Source organism: Suricata suricatta, chromosome X, assembly GCF_006229205.1.
Source record: "Suricata suricatta isolate VVHF042 chromosome X, meerkat_22Aug2017_6uvM2_HiC, whole genome shotgun sequence".
Classification (NCBI taxonomy): domain Eukaryota; kingdom Metazoa; phylum Chordata; class Mammalia; order Carnivora; family Herpestidae; genus Suricata; species Suricata suricatta.
Genome location: NC_043717.1, coordinates 38630386 through 38644790, shown reverse-complemented (window position 1 = coordinate 38644790; position 14405 = coordinate 38630386). Strand labels below are relative to the sequence as shown.

The window sequence follows — 14405 nt, the reverse complement described above, 5'->3', positions numbered from 1 at the left end:
CTTAGCAAAATTCAAGTACATGATACAGTATTATTAGCTATAATCACCGTGTTGTACCTAAGATCCCCAAACCTGATAATCGTCTAACCAGAAGTTTGTTCCCTTTGAGCAATGTCTCCCCATTTCCTCCCCCTGCCCCTGACAACCAGCAGAGCCCAGGACTTTGATGTTTACGATGATGACAGTTAAGATCTAGAGCTACACTGTGCAGTGTGGTACCTGTTAGTCACCTGTTGCTAAGTGACAATCAGGATTACTTAAAATGAAATAAAATTACACCTAGTCCCCAGATCTTGGTTCCTGATAACATCCTCCAATAAAAAGAAGCAGGGTGCCTTGGAGAAAAGGCAGATTTTAGGGCCGGGGCCGCAAATACACAAGATAAGAACGGGGCATATCACAGCGCCAAAACAGCAAGGAAGTGCCCAGAAAACATAGACACACACACACACACACACACACACACACACACAGAAGGATTTGTAGCATGTCAAAGAGACACAGAGCCAACCTGAAAGTTCCCCTAAGACCAATGGCCACAGAAAAACAAAATAACATTGTCCTATGAAGCAAACCTCTGAGTCTCTACTGATGTTAGTAGATGATTTGGCAGATAAATAGATGGGGGAGAGTTCCAGACAGTGTACGTCGATACCCACCCCCCACCGCCCTGAGGGAGAAGGAACTTACCTCCTCTCCTGCTCTGATTGTAAGGCCATGTGCAGTGACTTCTTTCCACAGAGTACAGGAGGCCAGGTTGCAGGCCGTGCGCAGTGACCTCCTTCCGCAGAGTACGAGGGGACAGGGAAGGAAGAAGAAGGCATAGCTTTGCAGTGAGGACCCTGACCACCACCCCCTCAGCCCGATGATCCAGGTCGTCAGCAGTAGGGGCAGATCACACCACTACTCTGCCCCATTGATGTTTGTGATGACAGCGGCGCTGTACCTCCCCCCTCCCCAAAACACACTACCTCAGTTGGGTCATGAGAAAAAGTCCAAGTCCCAGCTGAGGGCCCTTCTACAGAGCAGCTGACAGTGTTCCTCAAAACTGCCAAGGTCATCAAAAACTACACAAAACCTGGGAGATTGTCACAGCCAGGAGGAGGCTGAAGAGACGTGAGGGCTACGTGTCATGTGGTAGCCTGGATAGGATCCTGGGACAGAAAAGGGATGTCAGGTAAAAGCTAAGGAAATCTGAATACCGTGTGGACCTTACTTAATTTTTTAAACCTTAGTCAGAAAGTTGGAGATCTAAGGCAAGGGCCTTTTCTGTCACCAGAATAGAAGGGGCTTGGACTTTGTCCTTTTTGAGTGAGACAAGCCATGGAAGGCTGACAGCTTATGTCTGGCATTGGTGGCAAGACAGGAAAAAGCTGTCAGAGAACAGCCTACTGCCCGAGTCTGAGCTTGTGGTAGAAGGAAATGGAGAGGCATGTGTCTGTCGTTTTCAGGAAATGTCTGAGAGGTAAGTGATGAGCAACAAAAGGCAAATGAAATGTGCATCACAGACTTACTGGGAATTAAAATTGAACTGTTTAGGTGTCGGGAGAGGTGCCCGGCACACAGTAGGGAAGCATCAAGTCACAGCTGTGTGTTCTCAGATGGGTTCAATGCTGCAAATTGTTGTTGAACTCCTAGCTCACTCGGTCCATTGTTCCGAGGCATGACAGCAAGAGTATTATTATGAGAGTGTTAGGTGTAGGGATACAATGAGTCTATTCTGTGGTTATTTTTATTCCCCTAACCACTGCAGCTGCTGTCACCACACACACACACACACACACACACACACACACACACACAGAGGCATGCACATACGCCCGCACCCTTACTTAGTAACACATGCTATGCCTTCTAGCACTCCTCACCCCTCCCATTTTGTAAGCGCTCCTGCAGGAAATGTGCTGTCGCCAAGTCGAAATGTTTAACTCGGTAGCCTATCTTGGACCATGTTGCTCTCTGCACAGTACAAGAAGGGCAGGGGCTGGCCTGCCCAACCCACGCCAAAAAGAAGAGGCCACGTATGTCGATGGGTGCACTGGTATTTTACCAGGACGTTTAGAGTGTTTGGCTTCTTTTCCCTTTCTGGAAACCAGTCTTGGCTAAGAAGGTTGATCACGTGGACCATTGTGGCCTACCCAGTTTCTTCTCTCTAGCTTTGCCCAGTGCATTCGTCTCCACGGTGTTCCATACACTCTCTTCGGATCCTGTGGGGTTTGTGGCCATCTGTGACACGCGATGCAACATTTTTCCTCTTCCTTTTTCATCACCCAGCTGCTTAAGGTGCCTTAAAATTGTCGCTAATTGAGGACCACACTTTATAGTTGTAAGTAAGCACAACTTTAAGAAATGGAGTAAGTAGCCTTCAGATGTGTCAGTACGTTGATGTTAACCACACACCATTCGTTGGTGCCAGAGTGTTATTTGCACACGTTCCTGGTAAGTGCCCAACCACAATGGCTGCTCAGTGTTTTCACAAATTGCTCTCGAAATACAGTGTTCTGGTGCTACTTGGTTCGTGTATCAGCTAGGTTACTCAGCAGGGTTCCCGTTTCCTCTTCTGACACAGTTTACCTTCCCTTCACTTCAGGAATCTCATGTACGGAGTGGTGAAGCTCATGAAGATAGTGGGGCAGCTCTCGGATAAGTTCTACTACACAGATTGTCTCTTCTTCGGAGCAATAATTTCTGCCACTGACCCAGGTATTTTGCATAGATTGGCCTTGTCACCATGATATTCCCTTAGTTCAATCTTAAAACCTACAGAGCAGTCTTTAACTCTGGTTGCGGCACAGACGCTGTAGAATTAGCATGGATGGTAGAGGAAGAGACCGGAAGTGGTCTAACAAATGGCTTTTCTAAGAAGGGTGTGCATTCCCCCTCCTTTTTAAATTAAAAAAAATTTTTTTTTTAATTTTTTTTTTTTGAGAGAGAGATGGCACGAGCAGGGGAGGGTCAGAGAGAGATACGGAATCCAAAGCAGGCTCCAGCCTCTGAGCTAGCTGTCAGTGCAAAGCCTGATGTGGGGCTCGAACCCACGAACCATGAGACCAAGACCTGAGTCAAAGCTGGAAGCTTACCAACTGAGCCACCCAGGCTCCCCTTAATTTTTAATTAATTAATGTATTTATTTTGATGGCAGGGACGTAGGAGTGGGGAAAGGGGCAGAGAGAGAGGGACAGAGAGAATCCCAAGCAGGCTCCCTGTTGTCAGTGCAGAGCCCGGCATGAGACTCAAACTCATGAACCACAAGACCATGACCTGAGCTGAGATCAAGAGTCAGACACTTAACTGACTGACCCACCCAGGCCCTCCTCCCTTTGATTTTTTAATTTTTTTCTTGTGGTAAAAAATATGTAAGAAATTTTACTAACTTAACCATTTTTAAGCGTGTACACTTCAGCAGTGGTAAGTATATTCACATCGATGAGCAACCAAGCTCGAGAACTTTTCTGTTTTGCACCGCTGGGACTCTGTACGCATGAAACAGTGACTCCCCCATTCCCACCTTCCTCCAGTCCCTGGTAACCACCGTTCTGCTTTCTGTCCCTGGGACTTTGACTACCGTAGATAACTTTATAGAAGTGGAATCATGCAGCGCGTGTCTTCTTGTGCCTGGCTTGTTTCACGCAGCAGAATGTCTTCACGGGTCATCTCTGTTACATGAGGGTTGGAACTTGCTTTTCAAAGCTGAATAATATTCCATTATGCATCTGTACCACATTTTGTGCATCCACCCATCCATCCACTTGGGTTGCTTCCACCTGTATTTATTTCCTTTTGTCTTTCATCTTAGAATGTCTAATTTGGTCATATTTTCCACACTTAGACTGTCTTCTTCCTCAGTGTCATGCTTTTGCCCTCATTTAGGAAATACATCATTTCTTTTTATTGCAATGTTCATTTATTTACTCTTGAGAAACAGAGAGAGAGAATGAATGAATGAATGAATGAATGAATGAATGCATGCACAAGCAGGGGAGGGGCAGAGAGAGAGAGAGAGAGAGAGAGAAGGATACACAGAATTGGAAGCAGGCTCCAGGTTCCAAACTGTCAGCGCAGAGCCTGATGTGGGGCTCAAACTCACAAACCATGAGATCATGACCTGAGCCAAAGTCAGACCCTCAACCGACTGAGCCACCCAGGGGCCCCAGAAATATATAATTTTATTTAAATAAGACCCTTTCTTGGGGTGTCTGTATGGCTCATTCGTTTGAGGGTCCAACACTTGATTTCAGCTCAGGTCATGATCCCAGGGTCATGGGACTGAGCCGTGTGTCGGGCTCTGTGCTGAGCATGGAGCCTGCTTGGGACTCTCCCCGCCCCCCCCACTCTCACTCTCTCTCTCTGCCCCTCCCCCCCCACACAATCTCTCTCTAAAATAAAATTAAAAATAAATAAAAAATAAATAAGACCTTTTCTTAGTGGAAATGCACTCTGGTACCTAGAGTGAATGTAATGTTATTTGTAAACTCCTTCGCTCCATGTTCCTGCCTGACTGCATACTGCGACCTGTCTCCTATTAATAAATGTCTTACCTTATATTTTCCAAGTGTTAGTTGAGCCAGTTCTTAAAAGTGGAAATATTTATATGCCCCCCTTCCTCTGTAGCTCAAAAACAACCAAAAAGCCTCTCCTCTCCAAGTTGGAATCTATAATTAAATCCATTTGCATAAAGTAGTCACAGCTATTCCTTCCTATAATGTTAACTACTGAAAGTACATCGTAGGCAAACAATTTACGGAGAAAGAGATAGCGCTGTCCTAACAGTGGCGGTGGAAAGGCCCTCTAACATTCTGGACAGCAATGATTTTAAAGATACTAAGATTCTCCCAGCACACAACCGCACCACCGTTTGTGGGAGTCCACTGGGTCATTGCGTTGGTAGAAATGTTCTATGTCCAGTGCCCAGTCCAGTATGGTAGCCAGTAGCCACATGTGGCTGTTGAGCACTTAAAATATGGGGTAATGCAACTGAAGGACAAATTTTAAAATTTTATTTCATGTTAAGCAGCTTAAATAGCTGCCTTTGCCAGCGGCTGCCATATTGCATAGCAGAGCCCCAGACAGCTGTACGGTTCTGATAAAGGTCACTGTTCCAAAAACCAGTGAGCTCTCTTACCCCCAAAATTTATGACAGGCCCTAAGCAAATTGATATTGAAGACTTGGCTGGTCAAAGCAGCCTGGTTTTTGGAAAAGAGTGTGGGGTGTGGAGTTACTGGGGGAAGTTTGAGTTCCAGCCCTGCCAGTCACTGACCAGGCTGACCTGGGCATGCTTTCTCTGCTCTGCGTCCATTTCCACATTCATGAAGTAGGAGTACTGCTATCTAGTTCCCAGGGCTGTTGCAAATAGGAAATGAACAAACACGCATCGAGCACTGGCCATAGCATCTGCTATTCATGTCAGCCTCTACCCACATGTGACTCAGGCAGAAATTTCTTTGTGTTCTCCATTAAAAAAAATGATCTCTCCTTTTGGTTTTGCTGTCCCAGTTTTTTCTAAGTTTATTTTTTTCTTTTAGTGATCTTTACACCCAGCACGGGGCTTGAACTCATGACCTGAGATCAAGAGTTGCGTGCGCTACCGACTGAGCCAGCCAGGCGCTCCCCTCATGTTTTATTTTTTTTTAATGAATAATAGGTCATCACTTAATTCAAGCATGTTTCTAAAGAGCACTCCAAAAAGTAGCTTTGTTATTTTTTGTACTACGATGTCTGTGACTGTGTTCAAACATGTGTCTGTTGAGAAAGCGAATCTGCAGAAGTCTAAGAAAGGTGCAGAGTCTCTCTGAAAGTGTATTACTAACTATACTCATCTCTAACTTTATCACTAACTTCTCACACTAGTATCACCAATAGGCAAAAGGAAGGTTAGTGTGATACAAACTACTGTGTTAGTTTCACACTGAACAATAGGATATTGTTTTCTACCTATTAGTATTACTTCATTTAGTTGGATAGAAAGGCTTATTTTTTTCAGATTCTCGTCCTAATTGTTTATCTTACTTTAATGTATCCAGACTGTGGAAGAAAATAACAGAAGGCATTACCATGATACCCCATTGTTATGCAGCCTGGGAAGATTGGCACAGTAAGGGTTTTATATAAATGGAAGTTCTAGAAAATTGAAACTTTAAACGTGGTAAACATCAGGACATTAACTTGAACTGCTTTTTAATGGAAATCTTTCTGAAATGTCAACTGTTTTGTAAATTACCAGCTTCCTAAAAATCTGTTGTTTGAAAACTTGGGCCGTAAAAGAGAGAAAAGCACGAGTGCAGCGTTAGGAGGGACCGTAAGACCAAATTGACTTCTCATGCCTGGTGCATCAAACAAAAATCCTGGCATCAGGATGGGCTGTGATAGCGACTGATACGAAGGAACCCGAGGCCTTGTCCCTGATTACACTGTTTGGCTCCAGACATCAGTCTTTCACTCTTCCTGTTGATGGGGACGCCAGATGCATGGGGTGGCGTAAGCTACCCTGTGGCCCAGGGCCATCTCCCTTCTGTGGTTACGTGTCATGGCTGCTGTGTGCCGCCTGTGTGGACTGTGACTTTCAACGGACATACAGCTGGCAGCTGCATGCTCTTCCTCACTGTGGACCGTGACGAAGGGATTCCTCCCGTTTCACACCCCTTGAGTCAGTCAGGCCCACCCACAGGTTCCCAAACCAGTGCTTGGTGGTGCCAGTAATTTTCTAGTCACACCACGCAGGCTGCTCAGTCCCTCGCTTGTCTTTTGAGGCTCAGGTCCAATGTGCCACCTGCCTACATGTTCTCCATTTCCTCCTCCAGTTTCTCGCTCCCATGGCTCTTGAGTCAAGCCTATTTTGTACTTAACGGTACTCGTCACTTTGTACTGAGTGTTCACAAGTGCTAAGTGCCCGTTAGTACACAGATGAGGTGTTCAGGCAAAGTTAGTCCAAGGGACAAATTATGGTTCTTGATGTTCTGTTCTTCGTCTATCTGCTCTTTTATTTTTTCCCCACTAATTAAAAAAATTTTTTTAATGTTTATTTATTTTTGAGAGACAGAGCACGAGGAGGAGAGGTAGACACAGACTCTGAGGCAGGCTCTAGGCCCTGAGCTGTCAGCAGAAGCCCGACGCGCAGATCGAACTCACAAATTGTGAAATCATGACCTGAGCCGAAGTCAGACACTTAACCAACTGAGCCACCCAGACGCCCCTCCCCACTTCTTTTTAGATGCCTGTACCAGACGTCTTCAGTCAATTAATTGTAATTCCTCAGTCCGTGTCCCATTAGAAACAGCTGTTGTGACCCTGCTTTCTCTGGTTTCAAGGGTCCCACTGTATGGGGAAGCAGTCTGTTTACTCCCCACCTTGAGAAGTCGCCTGCCCAATCTGTCACCCCCATCCCATCATCTTCTGGCTGTCCACACCTACATTGTTCCTTTTGGCTGTGCGTTCCTTTTGGCTGTGCACAGGTCTGCTTGTTTTATAAAGTAATGGGCAGGAAAAACGAGAGACTGAAACGCAGAGCAGCCAAATTCAGACCAGGGCTGTGCAAGTGATCATCGCTATTAGTATGAATTATGCAAGCTAGAGGTGAGTTTACTATATATTTGTTTGTTTTACTTCGAGTAACTAGCATTTTAGGAAAATAGTGTTTAAGTCAAAAGATGGGGCATCTGGGTGGCTCCGTCAGTTAAGCATCTGACTTTGGCTCAGGTCGTGATTTTGCGGTTCATGAGCTTGAGCCCCGAGTCAAGCTCTGCGCTGGTGGTACGGAGCCTGCTTAGGATTTCTCTCTCTGTCTCCCTCTTTCTCTCTGCCCCTTCCTCATGTGTGTTCCCTCTCTCCCTCTCTCTCAAAGAAACTTGAAAAAAAAATTCTAAAAAACAAATAAAGTCACAAGGGCTCTTGAAAATCATAGAGCTCAAACCCCCGACTTCCCTAAATCTTTGGACCTTGCTGTGTGCTAACCTCTCACAGCCAGTTGGTGGCTACAAAGGATGGACCCTCTTGCCCCCTGCAGATTTCCTCACCTCCCTCCTCCACCCTCCTTTTGGTACCAAGAGGCTGATTTGTATGGAAGATTTCAAAGTCCCTGGGCCTTCTGGTTTCCCCTGGGATTTGTCCCCAGGGGAGCGCCAGTGGGAGACTGGTGGAGGGTGGAGACGCAGGCTCCCTGCAGGCTGACGGGGTCCCTCGAGCAAAGGACATGGATCCTGTCAGGCGATCCTCTCTGCACAGCTCCTGGTTTGGCAGAGTCCCGCCGCCTCTGGACCCTCCAGGCCGAGGCAGGCTATAAAAGCTCCCTGTTTTCAGGTGCCCACACTGTCCTCTCTCTTGCGCTTTTCCCATAGTCTGCCCACACTCTGTAAGCAATCGCTTCATTAAACACTCCGCAGGTCGCTCACTTTGAGGGTGCTGTCTGTTTCCTACCAGGACCCTGATTGATAAAGTCCGGGGCCGCAAGCCCTGTGCACTATTCATCGAGACCAGCCTCCACCAGTCTTGCGACTCTGAGTGGCTGGTGTGGCCGGAGGCCTCCGGGGCCAGCCCCCAGTGGACATGTCATAGGAGCGACGGATAAAACTTCTCTTGGGTTCGACCACTGAGACTTTAGGAGTTTTGATGCTGTAGCAGAAAGCAGCCCATCAGACAGGGCCCCTTTTCTCATCTCCGAATTAGGGGAAATGATAGTACTACCCACGTAGGGTTTTACGAGGACTAAATGACACAATTTAATGTTTAGCATAGAGATGCCCAGGTGGCTCAGTCAGTTGAGCATCTGGCTTCTGCTCAGGTCATGATCTCATAGTTTGTGAGTTCGAGCCCCACATCGGGCTCTGTTTTGTCAGCGCAGAGCCTGCTTTGGATCCTCTGTCCCTCTCTTTCCCCGCCCCTCTCCTGCTCTTCTCTCTCAAAAATAAACATCAAAAACAATGTTTAGCCCAGTCCTGCTTCATGGTAAGTCCTTAGTAACTGTGGTTATTATTATTAGCTTGTTAATTTCTCTTTAATATTGGGTTAAAACAAGATAATTCATGGGGTGCCTAGGTGGCTCAGTTGGTTAAGTGTCTGACTCTTGATTCAGCTCAGGTCATGATCTCAGGGTTCATGAGATCGAGCCCTGCATCTGGCTCTGCACTGACTGTGCAGAGCCTGCTTCAGATTCTCTCTCCCCCTGTCATTCTGCCCTTCTTCTGCACTCTCTTTCTCAAAATAAATAAGCTTTTTAAGAAAAGAAATAGTTCTTATGTCACAGAGTGATAAACCATTAGAGTAAAGGTTTTGTGTTAGGGTTTTTCAGAGAAACAATATATAGGGTGTGTGTGTGTGTGTGTGTGTGTGTGTGTGTGTGTGGAGAGACAGAGAGAGGGAGGGAGGGAGGGAGAGAATAGATTGATTGGTTATAAAGAGCTGGCTCATGTAATTGTGGAGGCCGAGAAGTCCCTAAACCTGCTGTCCAGAGACCTGAGAACCAGAGGAGCCAACGGGGTAGCTCCCGTCTGAGTCCAGAGGCAGAAGAGCGACTTCTGTCCCAGCTGAAAGGCAGCAAGACTGAATTCTTCCTTGCTCCGCCTTCAGCTGAAGAGGTGTGGCCCACCTACACTGGGGAGGGCAGTCTGCTCTCCTCCGCCTTCTGATTTAAGTGTTAATCTCATCCCAGACCTCACAGACAAACCCAGAATAATGTTGAATCAAATACTTGAGGTCCCCACAGCCCAGTCAGGTTGACCCATAAAATTATCCACCACAGGTCTTCTGTAAGGAGCCACAGAGATTTTTCATGCAATAAATAGTTGAGGGGCACCTGGGGGACTTAGTTAATTGGTTGAGCGTCTCGACTCTTGATTTGGGCTCAGGACATGATCTCACAGTTGTGAGACCTAGCGCTGGGTCGGGCTCGGGCACGGAGCCTGCTTGGGGTTCTGTCTCCCCTTGTTCCTCTGCCCTTCCTCAACTCCCTGTCTCGCAATGGATAAATAGATAGTCCAGAAAATAAGATGTTTTTAGCCAAATTCCTAAATATTTTTCCTGTTGTGTAGCCCGATAAACTGTATTTAAGGGTGGAGGAAAGAGATTGACCTTGTGTCTTGTGTTATGAAGATGACATGTCCTCTAGGACTACAGCATCTGACAGTGCACCCTGTTTGAACGGTTAGAGTAGTGTTTGGAGCAGGGAGATGCCTCATTTCCTGGGGCAGCCTCCAGACATAGTCAACATCTTTCATATCCCAATTGCTTCTTGCTTCCTGTCTATAAGTAATTAAACTTGTTTGAAAAGGAAAGCATGATGGGGACAGTGTGTTTCTGGAATCTTCCTTAATCCCTAACAGAAATAGAGAAAGCAAGGGGTGCCTTGGTGGCTCAGTTGGTTAAGCGTTCAACTTCACCTCAGATCAAGATCTCATAGTCCGTGAGTTCGAGCCCTGTGTCAAGCTCTGTGTCGACAGCTCAGAGCCTGGAGCCTGTCTTTGCATTCTGTGATTCCCTCTCTCTCTGCCCCTCTCTGGCTTGCACTCTGTCTCTCTGTCTCTCTCTCTCCCTCAAAAATAAATAAACATTAAAACAATTTTTAAAAGAAATGCGGAAGGCAGGAAAGCAAAAGAAAAACCAGAGTTCTAGCTAGCTGACAGAGTGCCCATGAACCCTTGAGGATTCTGCCACGGTCGAACCACCAGCAGCAGGGGATTCAGGGATACAAAGAGCAGGTGTGCAGGAGGCAGCAGAGGCGAGAAGAGGAGGCCTGCAGGTCAATTGGATTGCCAGAAAACTTCCCCACAAATGCTGACGCTCAAAAGGAGGCGTCTCCGCTTGGAGTAAAGAACTTTGTAGGCTTATCGGATAACAGCCATTATGGCTGGGAGGTGCTTTACAGGCTCTGATTTGTGGGTGATGATGGTGAGGACACTGGTGGAGGCGTGAGGCTGCTGAAGAGACCTCAGCCATCTGCGCTCTCAAAAACTACCCAGTGAAAATCTCTCTGGAAGGACAGAACCATTCCCTAAAAATGAACTGCTAGGACCACAGGCCCTGCTTGACAGGGCATTAAAGGATAAGACAAGCTCAGATGCCAATAGAGGAAAAGAACAGATGAAGTAGATTTTGTTAAATATTGAGGAGGTGGAGGGGCACCTGGGTGGCTCAGTCGGTCAAGCATCCGACTTCAGCTCAGGTCATGATCTCACATTTGTGGGTCCGAGCCCCTGCATCAGGCTCTGTGCCAACAGCTCAAAGCCTGGTACCTACTTCGGATCCTGTGCCTCCCTCTGCTCCTTCCCTGTTCGCACTCTGTCCCTCTCTCTCTCAAAAAACATTAAAAAAAAATTGAGAGGGTGGCTACACTCAGGGGCCATATTTTCAATACTTCAGTGTAAAACCAGCAGAGGGAGCCCTAGAGCCAGAAAACGAGGAAACCGATTCTGGGTCTTCCACCTCACGTAACAATGGGCAACAGAAACAGATTGAGGTCAACTTGATGCAAACATATTGTAAGAAAAAAAAGAGGCTCACCCCTCTGAATAATAAAGTTGCAGATGATAAAGTCATATCAGCAAAATCGGGTACCAAAGCAGACTATTACTGATATTCCAATAGAAGCTAAAGGAAATTGAGAACATGATAGAGGTTATAAAAGAACTGTATGTACCAGGATTGGAAAATTCAGAAATGAGTGGAGTAAAACAGTGGAGCATTATGGGACGAGTTGACAGAAAGAAACAGGTGAGGAGCCCAGGCAGTAAATGAGGTGTAAAAAAGATTTAAAAAATAAATTTAGGAGAACCTAGGTGGCTCAGTCAGCTGAGTGTCCAACTCTTGATTTCGGCTCAGGTTATGATTTCAGGGTCATGGGATCAAACCCAGCATTGGGCCCCATGCTGAGTGGGGAGCTGGCTTGGGATTCCCTCTTTCTCCCTTTGCCCCTCTCCCTGGCTCGCTTGCTCTCGCTCTCTCAAATAAAAAAGATAATAATAAGGGGCACCTGGGTGGTTCTGTTGGTTAAACGTCTGATTTCAGCTCAGGGCGTGATCTCGAGGTTCGTGAGTTCGAGCCCTGCATCGAGCTCTCTGCTTTCAACACAGAGCCTGCTTCAGATCTTCTAGCTCCCTCTCTCCGCCCCTCCCCCACCCTCTAAAATAAAAAAATAAATAAAAGAAGAAAGCAGAAGGTAGTTGGGTGTGAATGTTGAGGAGCCTGCCTGCATGTATATGTCTACAAGAGTGGTTCTTCACCGGGGACCCTTTTTCCCCTCAGGAGACATTTTTAGTTCTCACAATTGGTGCGGAGTATACAGTGATACTGGTCTCTAGTGGGAAGAGGCCAAGGACACTGCTAAACATCCGACAACGCACAGGACAGCGCAAAGTGTCAGTGGTGCCAAAGCTGATAAACTCTGAAATGCTTTCAGGGGGTCCGTAAGGTCCAAACTGATTTGATAATAATAGTAATACATTATTTGTCTTTTTTAACTTTCATTTTGTCCTGAGTGTGCACTGTTGTGGAGTTTTCCAGAGGCTACATACCATGTATTGCTGACTTTGTTGGTTGGACGTAGAAACAGATAAGAGAACCATCTGTCTCCCCTTAATCTCGATATTAAAGAGATCTGAAAAACTGTGGAACAGTGGCCATCTTCTCATTAATTTTGTTTTGTTTTGGGAAACGTCATTGTTTTTCATTACAAATATGTATGGTAACATATGATGGGTTTATTACTAATTTTAGGTGCATAAATATTTAAACTTTTGTCTTATTTAATACAGTAACTATAGATAGCCCATAGCCCACAGAACTAAAGGTTGTTAGGGGCCTCACTAATTTTTAAGAGTATAGGGGAGTCCTGAGACCAAAAGTTTGAGAATTATTCATCTGGAGAATAGCTGCTTTTTAGTTATTGAAAAATACTTTTTTTAATGTTTATTTGTTTTTATGAGAGAGAGAGACAGAGCATAAGTGGGGGAGGGGCAGAGAGAGAGGGAGACAGAATCCAAAGCAGGCTCCAGGCTCCGAGCTCTCAGCACACAGCCCAATGTGGGGCTCGAACCCACGGACTGTGAGATCATGACCTGAGCCGAAGTCAGACACTCAACCGACCGAGCCAACCCGTAGGCGCCGCTGGAGAATAGCTGCTTTTTAGAGTTCGAAGACATGTGAAGACTATGAGCTATGACAGACGTCTGGTCTTTCATAAAAGAAGACTTCCATTATTTCACAGACTTTACTAAAGCCTTCTCTGCGCCCTGACCCTATCCTGGGTTCTGGGAACCCGGTGGTCAGTGAAATAAGGTTTCTGCCTTCAAAGAGATTTCAACTCACCAGTGGGGCCAGATCACAGGAACCATGATTATTGTTTTTTAAGTTCTGTAATAGCAGTATTTTCAAAACGTGATTTTCCTTTGTGCCATAGATACACAACGTATCTTTGACTCCCTTACTGTGTCCCAAACCTCCCTGTCCCACCAGAGGCAGGAATTGCCTCTCTACGTTTGTCACTGGTGGCTTCAAGTCAGAAACTGAAACGAATTCATATGCTTTGTGCCCATTTTTAGTGACCGTACTGGCGATATTTAATGAACTGCACGCAGACGTGGACCTCTACGCACTCCTGTTTGGAGAAAGCGTCCTAAATGATGCCGTTGCCATCGTCCTGTCTTCGTAAGTAACAGCATGTCTTCTCCAGGGAAGAGAGACCCAGGCTCCCTGAATGCTCTGGGCCAAATTCAGAGGCTTATCTTAAAAGTGTTCAACAGCTCGCACCGGCCGTTTTTCTCAATGAGGTTTTATCAGCGTGCTTGATAAAGTGATGTTACTTTGTCTGCTTGGCATCGATCTGAGCGCTGATGCTAATGTGACGGGGCTGACAGTGGAGTAGATGAATTACACCACGGGGAGCGCTTGGCAGAGTGTAGATGCCTGTGTTTGTGGGTATTTTTAAGTGCCGTGGTGTAAAGGCAGTGCAGTCCGTTTTAACTTTCTTTTCTTTCCAAACCCCAGGTCTATTGTTGCCTATCAGCCGGCTGGGCTCAACACTCATGCCTTTGATGCTGCTGCCTTTTTCAAATCAGTTGGCATCTTCCTGGGTATATTCAGTGGCTCTTTTACCATGGGAGCCGTAACTGGCGTCGTGACGGCTCTCATATCCTTTCTGTGGTCCCCGTGCCTGCCCGGGTAGGGTCGTGTGCTGTCTCAAGCACCATGACAAGGTCTCGGTTCTCTCTTTCAGGAGTGAATTTTTTTTTTCAGAAATTACTTTTTTTCTTTTATAGTTTATTGTCAAATTCATGTCCATACAACACCCAGTGCTCATCCCCACAAGTGCCCCCCTTCATGCCCGTCACCCCCCCTTTCCCTTCCCCCTCCCCCATCAGTCCTCAGTTTGTTCTCAGTATTCAAGAGTCTCTCGTGATTTGCCTCCCTCCCTCTCCCTGAC

At 46.3% G+C, this 14405-nt stretch overlaps 1 protein-coding gene across 2 annotated transcripts in view; it reads left to right on the top strand.

The window, feature by feature from the left end:
- Positions 1-14405, top strand: part of SLC9A7 (solute carrier family 9 member A7) — a 137753-nt gene that overhangs the window by 74348 nt on the left and 49000 nt on the right. For both annotated transcript variants that reach the window (XM_029929525.1, XM_029929523.1), the window contains exons 5-7: positions 2591-2703; positions 13525-13630; positions 13970-14111. In XM_029929525.1, the coding sequence (XP_029785385.1) occupies positions 2591-2703; positions 13525-13630; positions 13970-14111 (361 nt within the window). The remainder of the gene's footprint in view (positions 1-2590; positions 2704-13524; positions 13631-13969; positions 14112-14405) is intronic.